At 40.7% G+C, this 24666-nt stretch overlaps 1 protein-coding gene across 6 annotated transcripts in view; it reads right to left on the minus strand.

Moving 5' to 3' along the window:
• Nucleotides 1-17222: 17222 nt before the first annotated feature.
• The window catches only part of MBD5 (methyl-CpG binding domain protein 5), a 185803-nt gene continuing 178359 nt past the window's right edge, over nucleotides 17223-24666 (minus strand). For all 6 annotated transcript variants that reach the window (XM_061608839.1, XM_061608835.1, XM_061608836.1 and 3 more), the window contains one exon: nucleotides 17223-20989. In XM_061608839.1, coding sequence (XP_061464823.1) covers nucleotides 20918-20989 — 72 coding nt within the window. In that variant the 3' untranslated portion in view covers nucleotides 17223-20917. The remainder of the gene's footprint in view (nucleotides 20990-24666) is intronic.

Below are 24666 nucleotides of genomic sequence, written 5' to 3' on the forward strand. Positions count from 1 at the left end.
CCTATAGGAATCTCTTTAGCAACAAACCTGGCCAAACCAGTATAGTTATACATTCCATTGATACTGGAGATCATGCCCCAATCAGATCTGTTCCGTACCGTGTGAATGGGAAAGTTTTGAATGAGATCAAAAAGGAGGTGGAAGAGATGCTGGAATTAGGAGTGATCAGGGAATCCATCAGTCCCTGGGCCTCAAGTATTGTCCTGGTTCCGAAAAAAGATGGAACGACAAGGTTTTGCATTGATTATCGGGTAATCAATAAAATTACTGTCCCAGATGCGTATCCTATGCCTAGGGTAGACACAATGTTAGAGTTATTGGGGGCAGCAACCATTATCTCTACGTTAGACCTCTGTAAAGGATTTTGGCAAATGGAACTAGACGAGCAATCCAGAGCCAAAACTGCCTTCAGTACACCAGATGGGTTATATGAGTTTGTGACCTTACCCATGGGACTAAGGAACTCACCAAGTTCATTTCAGAGGCTAATCAATACTGTGTTGCGAGGCATGTCAGATTTTGCAGTGGCCTATATCGATGACGTGGCCATTTTTAGCAAGTCGGTGCCTGAGCATGTCCAACACCTGACAACAGTATTGGAGGCCTTAAGAAAAGCAGACCTCACAATAAAAGCTAAGAAATGCCAGTTTGGACTAAAGGAAGTAATCTATTTAGGACATAAGGTGGGGAGTGGGAAAATCACCCCCTTATGGAGCAAGGTGGAGGCAATACAAGCGTGGCCGATCCCCTTAACCAAAAAACAAGTAAGGGCATTTCTGGGTGTGGCTGGATTTTATAGGAAGTTTGTGAGAAATTTTGGGGAAATAGCAACCCCCTTGCATGAATTAACAAAGAAGAAGTGTTCTGAGCGTGTGGTATGGACGGATGAATGTCAGAAGGCTTTCGATCTACTGAAGCAAGCCTTGTGCCAAGGACCCATATTAATAGCACCAGACTATGAGAAACCATTCATCGTGGCTACAGATGCGTCAGACCTCGCGCTGGGAGTCGTCTTGCTGCAGGAGAGAGAAGGCACCAGACATACAGTGGCGTACCTGAGTCGCAAGCTGACACCGAGGGAGAAAAACTATTCGTCGGTCCAGAAGGAGTGCCTAGCGGTCGTGTGGGGACTGAACAAGTTGCGCCCATACGTGTGGGGACGAAGATTCACAGTGACTACGGATCATCGGGCCTTGCTATGGTTGCAGACTATGAAAAACCATAACACTATGCTGCAGAGGTGGTCCTGGGCCCTACAGGACTATCAAGTGGACTTCCAGTTCATCAAAGGCAAGGACAATGTACTGGCCGATGGACTTTCCAGGCAAGTGGCTGGGACTGCAGTGACGTGACCAGACAGAGGAACAAAGAAAGACATTTTCCCCATAGAGACTTTTATTTGTTAACGCGACGTATAAATCCTGGAACAGGAATAATACTCTGCCGTTGTTTAAGGGGGGGGAAATGTGATGTTCCTATATATTAGTGTATATATGGTAAGTGTTGTTGTTTTAGAAGATACATGGTAAGTGGAGTGAAAGAGGGGGAGTGAATGGGCAGTAGAATGCGAGATGATTGGCTGAGTGTTTAAAATGGCTGAATGTATAAAAGGAAGAGTGAGAGTGGAATCTGGGGGGGAAAGAAGAGAAAGAGTGGATTGCTTGGTGGGGTTTAGAGAGTTGTTTACCAGGAGGGAGGTGGAGTTCGGATTAGTATTGAGTAAAACCATATGCTTATGTGCCTTAAGAAGAAATCTTGTTAATCTTGTTAGCTTTGTTATCTGTAATAAATACTTACCGTATATTCCAGCGTATAAGACGACTGGGCGTATAAGACGACCCCCAACTTTTGACCCTGATCCCCGTTTAAAAAGCCAGCGTCCCTCTCCCCTTTCTTCCCTGTGTGGCCAGTACCCCCTCGCCCCATAGCCCGCACCGACCTGTGGGTGGGGATGCGCTGCGCCCCGGCGCGGCATTTGCCCACCAAGAAGTGGACATCGCTGAGCACCTCGTTGTTGAAGAGGAAGGCGAAGCGCTCCTGCACCGTCGGCTTTGTCACCTGCCAGTTGTAGGCCGGCTCCCGCGGCGCCAGCGGGCCAGAGGCGGCGGCGGCGGCGGCGGAGGGCGCCGAGGAGGAGGCCGCAGGGGCAGCTGTCGGCAGCGGGTTCCCGCCTCCGCTGCCTCCCACTGCTGCTGCTGCTGCCGCTGCCCGGTGGTTGTGCATCAGTGGAGGCACCGGCACGGCGTGTGGCAGCGAGAGCAACAAAAGCGGCCCGCCATTGGCTGCCCGAGGACGAGCAGCCGCCGCGGCCATGTCGCTCTCCTGAGCAGCCGCGGGCGGAGGAGCAGCAGCAGCGGCAGGAGGCGGCGCAGGCGAGGCCGCCACGGAGGAGAAGGACGCGGGGAGGCTGCTGCTGCTGCTGCTGCTGCTGCTCCCCACCCCGGCCGCCATTTTGCGATGGAGGAGGAGGCGGAGGAGGCCGCGCAGGGCGCCACCTTCGCCGCGCTGGAGGAGGCGGAGATGGCGGGGACGGAGGAGCAATGGGGATTCCCCTCAGGGGAGGGGACGCTGGGCCAGGCTGCGAGCAGGAGAAATATTCCGGCGTATAAGACGACTGGGCGTATAAGACGACCCCCAACTTTTGAGAGGATTTTTTTGGGTTAAAAAGTCGTCTTATACACCGGAATATACGGTAATTTGGTTTACCAAGGGCCTGATCCTTGGCTGGGGTTTCACAGACCAGAAGGGAGGGTAAGGTAATGACCAAGGCTGAAGGGGAACTGTAACAAATGGTGGCAGCGGTGAAGAGAATAACAATACCAGTATTCAGAGTCTCTGGGAATACTAGTATTGGGACGTTACTGGTGGTTGCCTAGCAGGGGGATCTGTTGAGATCTGTGCTAGAGTGGATAGGTAAACCATAAGAGAGTGCGGTCCGGACTGTTGGAGTCCTTGGTGGTGCCTAGAGACAGGCAGTAATCACGAGCAGGTAGGAACCTGACAGGGAGAGCCAGGGAGGGACGCATCACAAGGGCTCCCTTGCAGCCCTGTCTGTGGATGCCAGGGATTGAACCAAGGACCTTGTGCATACAAAGCAGATGCCCTACAATTAAGCTAAGGCCTTTCCCCAAAAAAGCAGGCAACCCCCTTGGAGAACAACAAAAGTAGTCAAAATTTTCCTACAGAAGCAGGCAAAACACCCCTAGCTCCCAATAAATAAACAAGAAAGGAGACAACACCCCTGCACCCCTAACAACACATGAAAGAAAAAACATGCCCCCCAAGCACACACCCCCAGTTGCTCCCTGGTCATCACTTCGCAAACAGCAGCCCAGCAGACCCTTTTCCAAAGAGTTTCAGTGGGAGGCAAGAAAGCAAAGCAGAGGCCCTCAGGGACCCTTCAGGCCCTCTCCCTTTTCTGTCCTTTTTGTGCTTTTGTGAGGCCCAGAAGCATTCTGGGAAAGGGGCAGGGCAATTAGAGGCCTAATTTCTATCTTTTTAGCCAAACCAGCAGCCGCGCAAGGTAAGATCTCAATCTAAAAGAAATTGGGAGGGGCAAGAGGCCTTTTTGACTGCCAAGGAGGGCACCTGAGGATGGGTAAATGCCATGATGCCACACGGAGGACCCCCAAATTGTAACATTCCTCATGCGCCTTAGTATAATGCAAGATTTTAACAAAGTTATGCCCAAATCTTTACAAATGAAACTTTTTTAAAATTTCAGGTTCAGCATCAATCATCAAAACATTCTGCTAGCAGCACTTTCTCATGTACCAAAGTCACAAGGCATACCCAACTTGACTTATAGCAAACTCTTCCTGTCATCCTTGTCTAACAAGGACAGCTTATTTTCCTTTGCTTTTTGTTTGTTTGTTGTTGTTCTTTATCTGAGTATCAACATAGGCTGATCAGGGTTAATAATTTCCAGGCTCACCAGGTTAATGAAAAAGGTTTCTCTTGAAAGTTAATTTCTTGACATTAACTCAAGATGGCATAATGCAATTGCCAAAGTGATCATGTTGCAGACACTTGCTAATGTCCAGGCAGCTTATAGCATTACCAATATAGAAAGTTATAGTCTGTCAAAGTAAGGTACTTAGAAACCTTGGCAAAGATGTGCATGTGAAATGCCTCACTGGAATTACTTCCAGAGATGACTTAGGGCCAATTCACATAACTATCATCTCATGATAACTGCAACTATTATTATGTGAGTGCCTTGCTGAGTAAAATGAGTATCACAAATCACAGTTTTGTGAAAATTCCTTGTCAGTGAAGGCTAGCGTGGTAGGCAATATGCTTACCAGATGATTACTATTACTCCAAGCTGGGGTGTGAGTTGGCTGTGCGGTAGGGTGGGGGGCAATGTGACGCCCTTCCCTGGCTCTCCCTGTCAGGTTCCTACCTGCTCGTGGTTACTGCCTGTCACTAGGCACCACCAGGGACTCCACCAGTCCGGACTGTCCTTTTTTATGGTTTCTCTCCCCGCTCTAGCACAGATCTCAACAGATCCCCCTGCTAGGCAGCACCACCAGTCACGTCCTATAACCCGTATTCCCAGAGACTCTGAATACTTGTGGTGTTATTCTCTTCACCGCTGCCACCATTTGTTACAGTTTCCCTTCAGCCTTGGTCATTACCTTACCCTCCCTTCTGGTCTGTGAAACCCCAGCCAAGGATCAGGCCTTTGGTAAACCAAATTAAGTATTTATTAAATAACACAGATAACAAAGATAACAAGATTACTTCATAAGGCACATAAGCATATGGTTTTATCTAATACTAATCCGAACTCCACCCCCCTCCTTCTCCACGCTCTCCTGACAAACAACTCTCTAAAACCCACCAAAAGAACCCACTCACTTTCATCACATCACCTCGATTCCACTGTCATCCTTCCATTTATACCCTCAGCCATTTTAAACACTCAGCCAATCATCTAGCATTCTACTGCCCATTCACTCCCCCTCTTTCACTCCACTTACCATGTATCTTCTAAACAAACAACACTTACCACATATACACTAATACAGGAACATCACAGGCAACTTCAGAAAAATCCAGAAAAAACATGTAAGCCACTTTTATCACTGGATTTCTCTGTCCTTCTTGTGTACATATCTTTTTATGCGTATCTATTGATGTACACATTTTCTGAGTATGTAGGAATCATCATCATGACTATTCCCTATCTTGGGGGCTCATAATTCTAAATTATTCATTTTAATTTTCTTTTGTCTAATTTTAGACTCAGTAACATGCAGGCTGAAAACCCAGTGAAAGAGTTACAACAGGGATAGCCAACACCATGTCCTATAGATGATGTTGGACTCCAGTTCCCATCAGGCCTAGCCAACTGAGGGATGATAGAAGTTGTAGCTTAGCAACATATGGGGGGCACCACATTGGCTAGCCCTGAATTACAGAGTTACCCACTAGATTAACAGACTAGGCACAGACAGAAAAGTAGTTGGGAATCTGCTAGCAGATTTCTGTGTGATTTGCAGCAGGTCAACAAGGGTTTTTGACTCCCAATTTTTTTAACAAAAAAATCACCACCCCTTTCCTGAATTAGACCATTAGAATTCCAGATCTGTAGTCATTTAGATGTAGTTTTCTACTTGCAGGCAATCCCAGTGGTGCAGTTAATAGCTCTACACCCCTTTTGAACCTGGCTCTGGATAGTATGGTTGAGGTTCCAGTCAGTTGCTGCCCTCGGCTCATTCAGAAGGAAGGATGGGATACCAATTTAAACGACGATAGCAGCAGCAGCAGCAGCAGTAGCAGATTGCAGAAACCTGAAGGCTACCCATACCTGGTAAAAAACAAACATGTTTCTGTTTGCTTCCTCTTGACCAGCCCCTTTGGCAGATCATATGCTTGAGTTGGCTGCTAATTGCTTTAGGGGAGAGTAGCTTGCCAAGCAAGCATCCATTATGCAAACTGTCCTGTGACTGACACATATACAGGCCAAACTGCTCTTAATACACAAACATTTTAATGCAGACATGCAGGGAGGAGAATGCAAGAAAAGAAGCATCTCTGATTAGTTAGAACCTATTTTCCTGACTGGAAGTGCCAGACAAGGGTCCAGTTCAACTCTTAAGTTTCAAACAAAGGACCATATAGCGTGAGCTGGCATGAGATGTGGAAAGGTTTGTTCCCAGAAAACCATTCCATTAAAGCTCAGTTTTGCTGGATAATGTCCTGCTGGGTATACTCCATAATTAATTGAAATCTATTTAATTAAAAACAGTCTACTGGGGAGGAACATGGAAGGGCTATATATACACTGAAATCAGGTAACAGTTGCTATCTTCTTATTAAACCTCAAGATGTTTGGATACTATGCAAATAAATACTGTCTTAGTCCAATTACATACAAGAGATAGGATACCCTTGCTCTTGGTACCATCTCCGTAGATAATACACTGGGCTACAGCAGCAATTTTCTTGGCCAGCTTCTTGCTTGATATGCTTTCAGACTTGCCACTTACAATCGGTGCCTTACTATACTTGGATAACTATGTAAAAACAACACCTCTTATTAACAGTAGCAAAAACTGACACTTGCTAAATGGCAGAAAAGGCCAACAGAGGCAAATAAATAAAAGCTGAACAGAATTTGAGAGGCAATTAAGGGTGCAATCCTGCAGTCACTCACCTGTGAGTAAGACCAAAGAAAAAACAATTTCACTTTAACATACTAAAATCAACTTCTCCCACCAAAATAGCTGCCTACCTATCTAGCTATCTCTCAGAAGGTGGGAAGCTGGTTGCGGGCTTACATAACTAATTCTTAAGTTACTCCCTTTATCTGACTATGAATATATGATTTTAGTATAAATAAGTGGGTCAACAAACTATGGTTGTGTGGAGCGCTTCTATCGAGTTCCATCCACTCCATTCAATCATCATTACCCAGTTAATTTCTCTTTCCTCCCAAGAACTTCTCATAACAGCTGTGAATATTCAGTCCTTATTGGGCTGTTTTTAAATTTGGTTTTCCCCCTTCCATTTTTTGTTTTTTGTCAGGGAGGCCGGGGTGTAGTCATCCAGGGTTGGGGGGGGGTAGACTGCTTTCTCTTTTTGGGAGCCAAGTCCTAGCAGGGTCCCTATGTCTCCAGGGTCCCTTAAGCAATCAGCATGAAAGGGGAGTGTGTTGGCCACTGAGAAAAATCTTCTAAAACACTATTCAAGCCTGGCCAGATTATTCTATAATTTTAGAAATCTTGTATAATTGTAGGTGGAGAGGCTGTGAAGGGGCATGGCTGTGACAATTATGAATGGACCTTGCAGTTCTGAATTTGCCACTACACTTCTGACTGGGAGAGGGCAATCCAAGGTACATTAAAATATTTGATTTCAGTATTGATATATATGGGCAGATTTCCCTTCCATTGCCAAGGCCATTGAAAAACAGCTTCTCAGTGTGAACCAGGAAGTCACCAATCAAAGCAAGGATTTGTATAAATCTATGTCTCTTTTCTCCTGTTCCAGCCACTCTATGTCCCCACCTTTGACGCAGTTGTTAGGATCACCCTCCCCAGTTTGGGTCTTCATTTCCTTTGTGTCATAATAATGACAGAAGCAGGGCCAGTGCTATCGTTAGGCCAACTAGGCAGCCACCTAGGGCGCAGATCTCAGAGGGGCGCAGTACTGACCTTTGAGGGGCACAGTTTTATACAGATTAATTTTTTTAGCCCTTGTAAAAAATGCAACTGACAATTAATATTTTTTATTTTAAGATAAATACCACAACAGTGCTATAGAATATAATTAATCATAAAGTCTTATGAAAAATTTCTATATTGTTTTTTATTTATCCTTTTTATATGTATTTTTTATTTTTATTTTTGAAATTTAGTGATTTTTGGCTAAGAAAACAATCTCTTATTCTTCTTGGCAACATGTGTTGTTTACAGCTGGATACGTTATGCCATGTGACTCATGTCATCAATCATCATTGAGTGAGTAACAGTGTGTGCAATTTTTGTGTAATTTTTGTTATATCTTACAAATTTCTGATATTTTACTTTTATTTTATATTTTGAAGAATTTTATCATTTTTGAAGTAATTAATACATTTGCATTGTTTTTTATGTATATATGAAATAGATAGACCGTAGAGTTGATTAGAGGTTTATATATATATATAAGACAGTTTTGAAAGCAACAAACAGAACTTCACTCAAGCTTGCTCTGGATTCCTATAAGGATTCCGTTAATCACCTAAAATATATATAAACGTAATTGTGATTAACCAAACAGAGGTTTTTATTATATTAACAAAACGTTTCAGCTTCCGCCTTCATCGGCTGCTAACATACAAATGCTGTTACCAAGGTGGCAGTTATAGAGCTTTGAGGATGGAATGCTCATTTGCAGAAGCTAAGTAGTGGTGGTACTGTCCTCCAGGTTCAGGCCATGTGGTGCCAATGTGTCCAGAGAGTATATCCAAAAGTTCTCCCTTTTGGTCAGTGCTGCTGGATCTGCTGGCATCTCTATCGCTGTTATGGAAAAGTCCAACAGGCTGTGACCCTCGATGTTGAAATGCTTTGCAACTGGTTGCTCCCCTTTTTTTGTCACAATTGCCGACTTGTGGTTCCTGAAGCGTGTGTGTAGGTCAGTTGTGGTCTTTCCTACGTATTGGATATGACATCCTGGTCTTTTGCACTCGATGATGTAAACTATATTGCAGCCTTGCAGGTGATGTTCTGTTTGATGTAATATGTCCTGCCTGTCCTAGTGCTTGTAAAAGTGGCTGTCTCTCTGAAGTACACAGAGGTGATACAGCGTTTGGAGTGACAAGGATGAGACCCTGGATTGGTGATAGGTGACTTAAGCACAGCTCTCACCAACAGTCTGCGCAAATTAGGAGGTTGGCGAATTCTATAACAGGAGGCCTGCTGATGGCTCCGGTAAGATGTTCAGAGTTTGCCAGCAATGGGTAGCTCTCCTTGATTGCTCGGTGATAGTTAGGAGATGCTGGATGGAAATCTACCACAAATGGAATCTGTTGCTTTCTGCTCTTTGACACCTCAGTATGATGGAGGAGGTTTTATCTGGACAGAATGGAGGCTCGGTGGATGTTGCAATTCATAATATGTGGAGAATATCTTCTTAGAAGAAGGTGTTCTTTAAGTTCACTGATCCTTCTCTGGTATTTATCTTCAGTGTTGCAAATAAGTTTGATTCTCAGAGCTAAGCCAAACACATATTCTCCACATATTATGAATTGCTTTAATACTTCCCGAATTGAAGCTAAGGCCCTTGCTGATGCAATTTGTAAGTTCAAGTTTGTGGTATCCCTTGTTACATGGTACAACATCCTTTTTGAAGTCAATCTTACAAGCAGGCTACTACAAAATAAGGAAGCTGATTTAAATTCAGCTGCAAGCCAATTGCAAGTGACCAAGAATTATCTTGTGGGCTGCAGGTGTGATGAGGGTTTTCAACAAGTTTTGATAGATGCTACTGAGATTGCAGAGGAGCTAGAAATACTACCAAACTTTCAGACAGAACAGGTTAGAAAGAGAAACGGCAGTTTGAGTATGAGGCCCAAGAAGAGGCACCGCAAGATTCAAAGCAGAAATTCAAAATAGGTTTCTGCTATGCTGTCTTAGACATGGCCATACAATCTGTTGAAGAGAGAGTCCAACAGCTACAACAATAGAATTCCCTATTTGGCTTCCTGTATGACATATACAATATCAACAAAAAATCTACTGAAGATGTACTTAAGGCCTGCAAGAATTTGGAAAAATCATTGATGCACAATGGAAACAAAGATATTGATGCTGAAGATCTGTGCTGTGAACTAATAGCAATAGCTTGAAGACTTCCATAGTCTATGCCGCCACAAGGAGTACTTCTCTTCATACTACAACAAAAACTCTTGGATAATGTGCCTAATGTTTCTGTTGCTCTAAGGATCCTTCTCACACTTCCGGTATCAGTGGCAAACACAGTTTCTCAAAGCTCAAACTTATAAAAACTTACATACGCTCAACTATATTGCAAAAGAGACTAGTTGGCTTGGCAACTATATCAATTGAACATGCCCAAGCATCAGCACTTGACCTGAAGGAATTGGTGACAAAATTTGCAAGGAAAAGGCACACATAGTGAGATTTTGATGTGCCTGAAATTGAAACTTTTAAGAGACTTAAATTTTAACATCACAGTACACAAGATTATTCAAAATGATTTGTGTGCGAAAACATTTTCTTTTGTATTTGAGAAAGATAATCAAAGATTGTTGTATTACTTATTCTTGCAATTTAAAATAAATTTAGCAGTTTCAAGTTTTGTGCTTTTCATTTTTTCTTCAAGACATGTGTTTTTGAAAATTGAAGTTAGCAATTTTTTTGGGGGGTGCAAGTAGTTAGCCTTGCCTAGGGCACAAAATAGCCTGGCGCCGGCACTGGACACAAGGGAGAGCGTGGAAGTGTTCTGGCAAGCCCTATCCTTTCTGGTACATCATGGTGCCTGTTTTAATAGCCCTCCATGAACTCAAGGGCATTCTTCGAAGAGAGGAACCTCTTCTGCTTGTGGAGGCTCTACCCATGATTTAGAACCCTGATAAACTCCAGGAGGGCTGAAAAGGAGGGGAGACAACACAGTGGAAGGGGCAGGGCTTGCCAGTGTGGCCCTGTTCTCCCTCACATTATTATCTTAAGGAAATGAACACCTATACAGGTCTATATTCTCTGTCATTGAGTTACTGTAGCACTATTTGGGATTCTGTCCCCCCTTTTAGGCTCCTTGTGCATATCTCTGGGTTGGATTATTTATTGTGTGTTAGTGATGTGATTTTGGTTACATAATCATGAGCATGATTCCCTTCAATTGAGGATAAACAGAAAAAAGTGTACACATGAAGTGCTCAGTGTAGCCTACTATTGCTTATTGGCGGCAGCAATTTCTGAAGCAAACATACTGCCTGGGACCTGGAGATGGCAGGATTCAAATCTTGGACCTTCTGCATGAAAACATCCTTTGGAATGAAGGGCAGCAAAAAAGAAACTTACACACTACATACATGTTCCACCAATGAGCTATGGCCCCTAAAAAAGTGAAATGAGTTTAAGAAGCCAACTCTAAAAGATGCAGCAACTTCTCAAGCCATCTCCCTCCTCTGTGTGCACATTATAGCAATTGCAAAGAAGCAAGCAAGCATGCACAGCAACCATGTCTCTGTATGCTGGCTAGGGGCAGCCATTTGTGCATCTCACTCTAGCTTCCTTCCCCCCCCCCCATTCCTTGCTTTTTCACTCTCATTTTAGCAGTGCTTTCTCTTAATGGGCAGGGAAGCAGCAAAAGCGAAGGAAAGTGGTTGACCACTGGAATATGCTCCAAAGTGGTAGAATTGGCAGTGTTGCAATGCCAGTATTACATGCATAGTTGCCATGGTGACTGTGTTTGTAGAACTCTAAGCAGCACTATTTTATTTGTACTTTCAAAAAAGAAGCATCACTTAAGTGCAAATTCTGCCACCTCAGATCCACTAGAGGAGACAGCTTCTTTTACCTTGCTTCTTGATAGGGGCTCTGGATTACAGTTATCATCCAGAATTCATCAAGTTGTAGCATCAAGGTTGTATTTGCCTAATTTGTGAGGAGCTCCAATCAAGTGATGCTCCAACAAGCTGCACACTATATGAGTAGAGACATAGTTTTAGATGTTAATAAATTCACAAGGCATAACTGACAAAACATTTGAATCAATACTCCTGCAACACTGAAAATTGCATTTTCCCACAATGTAAAATGACCAATACCTTACATATGTGTGGTGTGTGTAAATCAGACCTTTCATGTGTAAGGTCAATTGCAAGACTAAAATTAGTCCACTTTTGCCTTTATTTAGTAAGTTTTATTTCTGAGTTAAATCCTGGTTGAATGTAGTTCCAAATGTTGCTGAACCTAATCTGGTGCTCAATTGATTGTTCTGTGCATTGCCACAAGTATCTTCATAGGAGATCAGCTGAAAGTTACACAGGGTCAGCTAAAGAAGCTATCACAACTTTGATAAATAAAATTACATTGTGAAATGGCAACAACGGCTCCTTTGTGATCTAGGCTATTCATTACAGCTTCAGATTGCTATTTCTAGCCATAAAAATAGCTGTCTTCACATTGCCACACCCATGTTCCTCTTTTAACTTGCCTTTTCATCTACAATACCCTTTTGACAGTATAGCCTTCCCTTATTATTCAACTGGGTAATTTCCTGTGAACTTGGATATTTATTCTTAGTGCAACCACACAGCATGAGCTCTGACAGTATTTACTATTCTGATTTTGGTATTAATTAAAAGCTATGGCTACCTGCAGAAAATACACAGGCAAAAAGCATGGTGTCTTAAAATTAACATTTCAAGAAAGCCTCCATCTCACTTTGGGTGTTTTCCAAAGCTATACAAAAATGTGTGAAATAATATATTGTAACACCACAAATACCCTATTTAATACATTACAAGATAAATTAAAATTTATAACAGACTTGTAACAAGATATGATACAACATTTAAGTCCTTTTGATGAAGAGCTTTCCCTTTTTTGCATAACACACCTTCGAAAGCATGTCTTGAACTTCAGCCAAACACTATGTGAAGGTGATGGAATTGCTTTCATGAAAATCTGCTTAAAGAATCAGAGCCTAGGTTTCTGCAACATAGACAATTTCCTAACCAATTGCTTGGAGATACATTTGGAGAGCAACATGCCTCATTAATGTGCTTAGATACCTATTGCAGACTTTTGCTGATCATAGTAATTTCTAGTGATAGTTTCATGCAACTGTTTTTATCTATATTAAGGGAAACTGTGAGCTCTTTGGGGCAAGAGTATGAATCCTTGGGGAACAGACTCAGGCATTCATGAAATTGCTGCACATCATACCGAATATGGATATAGGATGCGTTATAAATGTAAGTTTTCTTCACTTTCAATGATGATGGATGGAGAGCAACTTAGAACACCTTTATTTATAAGCTTCTTTCAGTATTTAAATTTTCACCTAAGGACTGGTAAATGCTGGCTACTGCAGGGTAGCCAAGAATATGCAGATTGAAATTCAGGGCCCTTGTAGATAGTAGAAGACACTTTCATTAAACAAATAATGAAAAACGTGCATGTAGACTGCCATATGAGTGCAGACTTCCATATACGAACATTGCACATATACATTTGGGCAGGACCTGTGTGTGCACATGCTAAGAATGCACATATATAATCTCAGCATGCAATGGGTCATTACATAGTGAAACTCTGCCAACTGGATGTACCTGTATGCAAAGGGGAGGAATTCAATTTTCACTTATTCCCTCTCCCCCATACCACTTTTAAATTTCTCAGTAGTGAAAAAAGGGGGGTAGGGAGATAGAATTGTGATGATTGACCTTGGGGAAAAACCATTGCAGCTATCCTTCCCAAATTTGGCAGGATTCATGTCCTTAGAAGGGGTGACCTTGCCTACAAATTTAATCAAATTCTGCCCAACATTTTAAAAAAAGTTATAGCTTACTCCTTTTGGGGGAACAAAGTTATAGTAGTTTTTTTTTAAATTTCCCAATAGGGTATTAAGATGCTGGGAACAAAACAGACTTCTACTCCAGAACTGAATCAGGTTGCCTCCAACTTGGTCTGAGCCAAATCAGGCTGTTTTCAAAGTGCCAAATTATGGGGTTGGTGCACACCCCTAGTTAATACCTTACAGAGAATAGCAGTTATAAATCTCCCTGAGAATAGAATAAAATGGACAGCCCAACAGGTAATAAAAATGGGTTGTACCTAGACATGCTCTTTCAGAAGAAATGCTGGCAGTGGTGCTATTCTGTAAACTATTGTGCAAGAGCTATTGGAAGACATTGTGTGACCTTGTGCAAGAGACTGTGTAATGCCTTGTGCAAATAAAAATGCACCTCTGGATTTCATTTCTTTTTCATACAGAATGCCCTTCTGCACAATCCTGCTCATGGAAAGGCACCTTTGGATGCAATCCTAATATTTCTGGATGCTTCTTGGCCAAAGATATACCTCATATTCTGTTTGAATATTGGAAAGATAATGTTGCAGGATTGCAGCAGCAGCAGCCAATAAGCCTGTTTCACTGACTTCAGACTGAATGTCCTCATTAGTTGTTCAATCTATTTTATTTCTAAAATCAGTTTCCTCACAAACACATCACAAAGTAGTAGTTAAAGACCTATTGATTTAAATGGAAAAGTTAAGCTCATGCTTAAATGTCTCCCACTGAAATCAATGGGACTTCAACATCATTACCTTTGGCTAGATTGGGAGTATCCAGTAATTGTAAAGAAGATTCCTTCCATAGAAGCTCTAGAATTCAGGGCTGGATATTATTACTAATAGATGCATGTTTATCAGAAGCCAGGGGCTCAAAGCTATAACATTCTGTATACTGTTCCTATAACTGCTTTGTTATCTAAAACTTATTTATTACTATATTGAGATCTAACGACCAATTCCTTCTGAAGGAACTTCATGAGGGTTATTGGCCCATATTTTAAGTTGTTTCTGGGCTATACAAATGCCAATTTATTAATCTGTCCTGTGGGCAAACCCATTTCTGGTGCATTTAACTTATTGTTAAAACCACAGTAAAATTTACCAACAGAAAATAGATGAATAAAACCATCTCTAAAATTTATTATCAAAATAAAGCTCTATTAACCTTAAGACTGACATGATCAGAATAGCAACACAATGTGCAAACCTCTGGAACAATGCCCAAGAGCAGAGCAGTGACTAGCGCACTGCATTTAGGCACTTACCAAAAGGCACAGCCTCCAATTGGTGCTGCTGGGTTAAAAAGCTTGACACTGGAAGCTAGGCCCACTGTATACCATAAGGCTCAGGTATAGCAGCCTAGAGAGTCCCTGCTGAGGGCCTCAGTTCAAAGTAACCCAGTGGAGTGGGACTCATACCAAGCCAATGGACACATTTTGTCACCGACACTCCCTATTATTTTGGTCATTGGGAACTGTACTCCGTTACAAAAGCAATAAAGGCTCCATGCAGCAATTAATTTTATACTTCTGACACCAGGAAGGGAGTGAGCCTGGAACTCTTACAGGTGGGAACAAAACAGCAAGCCAAGTAGGCAATTCACCAAGTAGGAAACGCTCAAGACAGTTAGCAATTTTGTTGTTATAACCCAAAGATAACTTACCTGCAGTTATTCAGACATCATCCAGTAATGCCGTGCAGCATCATGACAACACTGAGTTGTAAAGGCCTGAAGACATTTATCCTTTGCATTTCTGATTCACTCTGGTTCCGGAATTCCAGAACTCCTGGATACAAAAAGCCTCTTATGCATACTAGTAGTTCCAAAACCTCTGCTACTCCTTGTTTGTTTTTATAATTTATTACAGGATACATTCGGCCTGATTCAAATCTATTCAGATCTCTGCTCTGTATGCCGAGTTCATTTGTGAACATGGCTTTCCTCATTCACTTAATTGTCGGGAGAGCACTGCACATCTAAAGTTCATATAGTGAGGTGTTCCCAACATTAAAGTGAATCAGGAAGATTATGCCCATTTTGGAAGAAAATAAATTAGAACCAAAACATCTGGATAACATATATCAAAATATATTATTATCATGACTTAATTTTTTCTGTGCTATTGTGTCTAAAATTGAGTGGTATGACTTGAAGGAATCTTTGGAGACCTTATGTATTGCAGCTTTCTTTAAATCAACTTTATATTTATGACCTATTTCTAATTTAGTAAGTTGCACCATAAAGTTGAAAGACAGCAATGGCTTACTCTTAGGGCTTACAATAAAAATTACCTGATCTCTCTCCTCCCCATTAATGAAACTCGTTTGAGAGAATCAAAATAGCTAGATCTCATTGTCTTGCATTTTTCATTTGTACAAATGTAAAGTAATAACTCTTAAAGTTGGACACATCAAAAACTTTATATGCTATCAGTGAATGTTTTGGTGAGAAAGAAATAGCACAGCATTTTAATTTGGCATTTAGAAGCTGTCCTCTTAGTGAGTGATAGCATTCTTTGCGGTATGGCTGGTGCTAGTGTCTTGGATAAAGTTATACCCTAGTATATTCTGGAAGCAATGGACATTGGGGTAGGAGTTTCTGATTATCCACACTTTTTGAGATGTCATCAGGATTGGCTAGAACCTTTAAGGTTATGTAGAATGGGGTTAACCATTTCAAGACTGAGCTGTATTTAACTAATAATTCTTTTCAATTCTAGAATGAGTCTTCCTTTCTGTAGAGCATTAAAATACTAGAACAGAGGGTCATTTAAAAAATGGATTTAAGTAACACATAATCGTTTACCAAAAGATGTGGTGCTGGCCACTGGCCTAGGTTGGTTTTTAAAAAAGACAAATTCATGGAGGATTTGTTTATTAATGGCTATCTTCCGCCCCTCCCCCAAGCAAAGAATGGAACCTCCAAAGACAAACAATACCAGATTAAAGACAACTAGGAGCTTCTGTCAAGACCTTTGAGCTTCCTGTGGGCATCTGGTCGGTCACTGTTGGTGATAAGTTAAATTGACCTTTTATCTGATCAAGATAATGTAAGTATTATGTTCCCTGCACTACTTCATAGACTAATTATTATCTGTGCAAAGTGTCAGGTTTTTAACAATTTCATAAAATGTGTAAGAGGAAATTGACTGCATATACAAAACAAGAAACTTCAGAGATACCTGCTTATTTTCAAGACAAATGCATGTCCCACGCCAGGAAGTGAATTAATTGAGAATTCTATGATTTAACTACAGATGACCTGTGCAGAATATACAACCATCATGCAATCTTATTTCTAAATGGACCTGCTGGATACAGTATTTCATGAGTTGCCATCTTTATTAACATCTGGACCCAACAGGCAAACTGTGTCCCAGATTTTCTATCATAACCAAATTATCTGAGATTTATATAGTTAACTCAACATTAATTTTATGGTTTTTAAATAGTTCAACACACACCCCATTTAAGTCAGGGACATGTACCCCCTCCCAGACTGGTGTTGTGCAAATATGGCCCCCTTCCGGAAGAGAACATCACAGTGAGCTTTTTTGTGTGATTTAATCATAATATTGACAATTTTATCAAATTTTACAAAACTGATATTGTTTTTTTAAAAAAATCCTAACTCTTAGTAAGACTAGAATGGGGTTCTTTTAAAATAGAAAAGCATTATTATGGTACTGCTCTTCTGGAATATTCATATTAAAAAGCCTATGTAGCAAAATACAAACTGTAGCTAATAAAAGGTAATTCAGTCCACCATGATACTTTATACCATTAATATTCAGGGAATCCACAGTAATATTGCATTATTAGCAAGTTGTTTGCACAATGGCATTGGTAAGTTTAAATATAAAACTATAAAACAAAACTCCAAACTTAGGCTGTGGCCATAACTGATATGGGACATGTATTACCTTCCCCCTTTGGATTGTTTTCAGAACTACTGACAGCAATAATTTTCAGTCTAAATAATTGATTATAGGAACTAAACCCTTTTCATAAATAGAAATCATTATATGGTGATCATAAAGCTCCATGATAGAAAGAAGAATAATTCCTTTGATTTTTATATAATTTTATCACAACCCACCAAGAATAAATAAATAAATAGACACATGAGGATAGTTAGCACTTTATATCCTCAAAACACCACACAAACATCCACTAATCGATCTAATGAGAGGCTAATTAATCTTATGGGGCCCAACTTTAGCGTCTCACTTGCGATTTCTGTCATTGGGCCAAATTGCAGAATTCAATTATTCCACTTTCCAAAATGAGGGTATTTTCTCACTCTCTAAATATAGGAGCATCTCATCATAAGTTAGAAAGTTGGCAAAAAAAATTAAATGTTAAAATCTTCTGTTAGAAAAATATAGATTTGTTAAACAAAAAAATAAGCATAGAAAGAAGGGTTGGGCCTCAATAAAAAAAGTAATTTATGCATTAATGCAAAGAGAAAGAAATGGCTCTATGGGCAAAATTCAAGTACGAGTGACCAGCTTTTTAATTGTAAAGTAGGTGCAACATTTTTTTAAAATGTTACAGCACTGCATGACCTGTAATGCTCACAATATTTACATTAACTGCTTACATAAAACCATAAAAACTCTAAGAGAGGAAAAAAATCTATATGGACTGAAACAAACTATTCCTAGCACCCACATCAATGCCAATATTAACCAATGAAGTCAAGTGCACAAAAATACTTTACATAGTCTACTAATGTAAAGTATACATTGGTGAGAGAAGTACAAACTTAATTAGTTTAAAATGTCAAAAGAAGGGTTGGTCAATACAAATCAGTTTTAGGGACAAAAAAACAAACTTGGAAAAAAACTAAATATAAACACACATCCACCCACCCAAACACACACACTCATGAGTATTCATGAATAGAAACATCTGTTTAGACGAGAGCAGAAAGCAGGCTGGTACGGGAAATGGACAACATTAACTCTTTAAACATAACAAACACATCAACTTGTGACAAAAAATAAAAGAGTGCTAATTAAACTACACAAAGGATCACTTCACATGAATTTTCATGTTGGATTATGGCAGGCTGTCCTACCATTACACAAAAGACAAAATGAACCTACCCAGAAGAAGGAAGGGTTTCTGTCTCCAGGCCACTGTAGCTTAGTGTAGCTAATTGCATTCCATTGGGTTGGGGTGTGGAAAAAGGGATAAGAGCTCTCCACATGAGATAAGAGCAAGTTCTTTAGCCCAGTCGTAGTGCTATATGCATTGGCACAGGAGAGCTGACCATGGGAATGTTGTTCCCTCAGATCTCTTGTCCTCTTAGGCTAGTGGTGCTCATATCACATGGAAACTGGAGCATGGGCCCTGAGAAGAAGAACCGGGCAGGGAATGAATACTCCTTGTGTAAGCAATAGATTTTGGTTATTGGTATACTGGTGCTGTTATCAGCCAATGATGCTGCTGATTACCAGCAGTCTTTGCTAGAAGAGGTAACAAGGCCATTATAAGGAATGAAACACAATGGTGGCTCCCAGATGAAGAGGTAGTACGTGGTCCTAGGGACTCCATCTTGGGCCCAGGCATGGTGAACTGAGAATATGTTTTGGACTGCCTGGAAGAGGGGAAGGGGCCATTGCCACCATATGCAACACCAACACTGAAAATGACACTGCATTACACTTTCTTTTAAAGATACCGGGATTTCTGAGAATGACTCACAGCTTTAGGTTTGTGTGTCTGTAGTGTATGATCACCTTTCTAACATACTTGTTTCACATTTCTTTCAAACTTAACATAACATAAATAATCTGGTTAATAGATTCAACCTGAACATTTCTGCCACATTAATATATATATATATATATTTATATATAAGAATCTGTTAATGGTATAAATAATTCTTATTAAATAAAATAAATCTGATATGTTACATAATACTGATAAAACACTGGCTGGGATCCAAACAGCTACTTTTAGGTACACCCAAAGATTTGGGTGTGCCTATTAGGATTTTGACCCCCCCACCCTTTAACAAGAGACCCCATGCTATATCAGAAACTGTTTTTGTTAAGTCCACTCAGGTTCAAAAGTGGTTTATTACCCATAATGATAGGAGGGTGATTTATGTTCAAGAAACACAGACCCTTTGGGTGTACAGAATTAGCTATGCTTTTCTTTGGATCCTGGCCAGTGCTACTAGTAGTTTTGTATGCCACCTTTCAGCTCTAGTTTATTAATACTGGACCATGGGCATCCGTATTGGCAGTAAGGTGATTCAGTGACTACTTATGCTGATACAGTTCCACTGAACTCAGTAAGTGTTAAGCATAACTGGTCACTGAAAGCTCTTCCTTGGTTTTAGGAACATACTTTTGCTGTACTGTCAGGTCTGACAATTAGCAATGTTAGCAGTGAGAATGGTTCTTAAAACTGGGCTATTGCTTTCATACATTAAAAGCAATTAGGCCCTGTTTCAACAAATTGGGCTAGCCAATTTAGGTTCAGAAGGGTTTCAAAATGAATTATAGTGTAAGATGAATTTGATTTTAAAAGTAGGTGGCTATGAAACTCTGTTAAAGCAATAGCTGACTAAAAATATTCTATCTAAATATTTTTAATAAAAAATCTACAGTATTCTACTTTAAAACTCAGGCAAATTTTTAAAAATGCAACTAGCAGTTGCAGTGTTTGACTTCTTAATTTGACCTGCAATCCCACATCCCTTTAGGAATCTGCAAGGTTGCACTCTCCTACAGAGACCTGAAATGGAGTACAGTACTTCCAGGCAAGGTTCATTCCAAACAGACACTATAAATGAACACTCAGTGGCGAGAAGTGTTATGTCATAATTAAGGTATTACATAATCATGCCTTTTCACTGCTGTTAAATACAAAAACAGCATCTTTTACATTATTATATAAAAGCATTTAGGCTGTATTTTTATTTATCACTTTACACTGGTAGTCTCTTGTATGTGTACTCAATAGAAACCAAAGAATTTTGTACACTATTTTTTTGTACAATAAAAGATAAAGTGTGCATTAGGTACGCTTGTACATGACAATATTGTACATTATTTACATTTCAGATATCGTCATGAAATTCTGTTTTATCTATATACACAATGAAAATTTTGCAGAAACATTTGGACTATTTCTTATAATCACAATTTTAGTATTATAGAAAAAAGGGTTTTATAGATACACCATAATCTTTTGAAGATCTGGATTTTCTCCCTCTTTACCAATAAGAATACTGTACCACTGTTTTGTTTAGCACCCTGTGGTGATGAACTCTATCCATCCTGATATTTTATATATATATATATATATATTTATGTGCATGTTTGTTTTTGTAAGTACTGGACCAGTAACAAAGACATTCAATGTTATCTAGAGATCTTCCTCCTCTTGGGTTTTGGAGGCTTCAGCTGTCTGTCTCCCTGTGGAATTTGGTGCACCTGAAAAAAAGAGCAAAGGCAACAATAATAATGAAAATGCTGGAAGGCAATAATAATGAAATACTTGGCATTTATAAAGCATTTTGCCTATTTGTTCAAAGCAATTCATATACACTGTCTTAGAAAGTCTTATAAATAATCACATACGGCTCTATTTTTGGGTTGGATCCTATAAATGAACTGTGTAGATTTGTGTTCATGACAGTGATTCCTGATGTCCTCCCTCCTAATTCACCACTCCTAAGGGCTAGGAGACTCTCCAGAATAGTATTTCATGTGGCATGGGGGGACTGCAGCCAAGGGCAGAGGGTCGGCAGAAATCAGCACCACCACCACCCCCGGGAAGTGGACACATTTTTGTGCTTGATCAGGGCACTACTCCATTCAAGTCCTTATCCCCATATTATAGGTGGGGAAACTGAATGATGATGCCTTGCCTGCAGTGGTGTAGCTAGGTAATTTTTAGACTCTTAATAGTCGTATTACCACTATTCCCCTTTAGTTGGCATTTTGAGGATAAAGTTGCTCGCCTCCGCAGCAATCTTCATGCCTCATCCACATCTACTGTAGTCCCCAGTGAGGTGTCCAGTGCAATGACTGCTGCAACTTCTTGGCATCAGTTTCAGGTGATGCGGCCTGATGATGTGGACAAGGTGCTTGTGATGATGGACCAGCAACATGTCTTCTTGGCTTATTAAAGCTTGCTGAGGGGATATGACAGAGTGGATCCAGGGTGTGGTCAACCTGTCTTTGAAGGGTGAAGTTGTCACAGCCACCCTGAAAGAGGAGACCCGCCCACTCCTGAAAAAGCCCACCCTGGACCCATTGGTTTGTGACAACTACTGCCCGGTCGCAAATACCCCCTTTTTAGGTAAGGTGATCGAGAGGGTTGTGGCACAGCAATTGCAAGTACTCTTGGATTATCTTGGCCCATTCTAATCTTTATAAGGAGAAAGACAGGGGTAATGTGACCCTGTTATTCTTGATCTCTCAGCAGATTTTGATATTATTGATCATGGTATCCTTCTGAGCTGACTTAGTGAGATGGTATTGGAGGCACTGTTTTACAGTGGTTCCGATTCTACCACCAGGGTCATTTTCAGAGAATAGCATTGAGTGATCGTCTTTCAGCCCCTTAGCAGTTGTGCTGTGGGGTGCCGCAGGGTACCATCTTGTCCCCAATACTGTTTAACATCCACATAAAGCCTTTGGGAACGGTCATTAGGGAAATTGGGCTGAGGTGTCAGCAGTACGTTGATGATACCCAGCTCTATTTCTCTGTAACATCTGAATTGGCAGAGGCTGTGCAAACCCTGGACCAGTGCCTGGATTCAATGGTGGGCTGGATGACGGCCAATAAACTGAGCCTGAATCCTAGCAACACGGATGTGGGTTGGTGGTTCCTGAGTTCAGATAATTGGTCAGTTGCCTGCTTTGGATGGGGTCATACTCCCTCTTAAAGAGCAGGTTCATAATCTGGGGGTATTTCTGAACACATCTTTGTCATTAGAGGCCCAGGTGACCTCAGTGGCTAGGAGTGCCTTTTACCAGCTTTGGCTGTTTCTGGACTGGGATAACTTGACAACTGTTGCCCATGCACTGATAACCTCCAAGCTGGATTACTTTAAGGCACTCTATATGGGCCTGCCCTTGAGGTTGGTCCGGAAGCTGCAGCTGGTGTATACTGCTGTGGTGCGACTGCTCACTGGAGCAGGGTATCACCAACATGTCACCCTGCTGCAGAATGAATTGCACTGGCTACCTATTAGCTACCAGGCTAAGTTCAAGGTGCTGGTTTTGGTGTACAAAGCCCTATGCAGCTTGGGACCAGGATACCTGAAAGACCATCGTACCCCTTATATACCCAGTCGATCACTCCAGATGCCATCTTATCAGGAGGTCCATTCCACACAACATAGGAAGTGGACCTTTAGTGTAGTGGCACCTACTCTTTGGAATTCCCTCCCCTTAAATATTAAACTGGCACCATCTCTGTTATCTTTTCAGTGCCTACTGAAGACCTTCCTCTTTCAAAAAACCTTTTAAATAAATTTTATCCTAATCTGCACCTGTGTTGGAATTGATTAAGATGGTTTTAAAGCTGTTTTGTTTTAATATGTTTTAAAGTGTATTTTTAATTTGTTTTAGAGTATTTTTAGTGTTTTGTTTGCCGCCTTGGGCTCCTTCTGGGAGGAAGAGTGGGATATAAAATTAATTAATAATAAAAATAAATAAATAAACAAACAAACAAACAAATAAATATGTGTATCTCCCCCTTTAGACTGTAAACATACATCACTTCAGTTGTGAAGCACACAATACTCTACCCTCTCTCCTTGCCATTCCATGCTTTAAGACTGAAATCCTATAATTTAACCTGGGAGTAAGTCCCACTCAACTCAATGGGATCTACCTCTAAGTAGTCATGCACAGGACTGCACTGTAAAACAGCTTCCAATCAGAAACCCCAATAACTCCAAGATTTATCATGTTTTTTTAAAAAGCAGTCTAGTTACTAAGGGAGCACCAATGCAATTTTAAATAATGTTTAATATAATATCCTAATTTCTATTTTATTTAAGCCATTAGTGGTGACTTATTGCTCACATTCTCCCAACTACTGTACCATAATTGTTCTCTATGAAAACTAAGGGAAGGTCCAAAGATCAGTTATAGAGCACATTCTTTGCACTCAAAAGGTCCCAGGTTTAATCCCTGATATTGCCCAGCAGGGGTGGGAAAGCCTCACTCTAAAACCCTGGAGAACTGTTGCCAATCGGTGTCAACAATGCCAAGCTAGATGGACCAATGCCTGTGTTGGTATAAGGCATTTCCCTACATTCCTAAAACCCAACTGCCCTTTTAAATTTTCTTTGTTTTACATAAAATAAGGGCAGACATACAGTCTGATTAAACTTAAGAATGCAATTTTATTTTCCCAGTTGTGAAACTGTTTTTGCAATTGTTTATGGATACATGTGGATATACTCTTGCTTATGGAAGTCAAGATAAAAGGAATGAGGTTCTCTTATCAGTAGAGCGTTCGTAAGTCAACGAGTTGACTTCTCTTTGTGAAAGGAGGATTCCTAGGTCTGCTATATATATATATAGTTTCATTTGAATTGTTATATTCAGCCTTTCCCAACCAGTGTGCCTCCAGATGTCGTTGGACCACAACTCCCATCAGCCTCAGCCAGCGCTGGCTGAGGCTGATGGGAGTTGTGGTCCAACGACATCTGGAGGCACACTGGTTGGGAAAGGCTGGTTATATTCATCTGTTGATGAAGACCAATAGTTAACACAACTGGTGCATAGATTGATTTGATAATGCTGCAGTAGCAGTTTTATTTATTTTATTTTATTTTTTAAATCTATATGCAGAACACATCATATGGAAAGTGGGATTGTACCAAGATGAAGGAGGTGTGAAAACTGGACGGAGAAATATCAATAATTTAAGATGTGCAGATGATACCATACTACTAGCAGAAACTAGTAATGATTTGAAACAAATGTTGATGAAAGTTAAAGAGGAAAAGACAAAAGCAGGACTACAGCTGAAAGTCAAGAAGACTAAAGTAATAACAGAAGATTTATGTAACTTTAAAGTTGACAATGAGGACACTGAACTTGTCAAGGGTTATCAATACCTTGGCACAGTCATTAACCAAAATGGA

This window comes from Rhineura floridana, chromosome 2, assembly GCF_030035675.1.
Source record: "Rhineura floridana isolate rRhiFlo1 chromosome 2, rRhiFlo1.hap2, whole genome shotgun sequence".
In the NCBI taxonomy this organism is placed as follows: domain Eukaryota; kingdom Metazoa; phylum Chordata; class Lepidosauria; order Squamata; family Rhineuridae; genus Rhineura; species Rhineura floridana.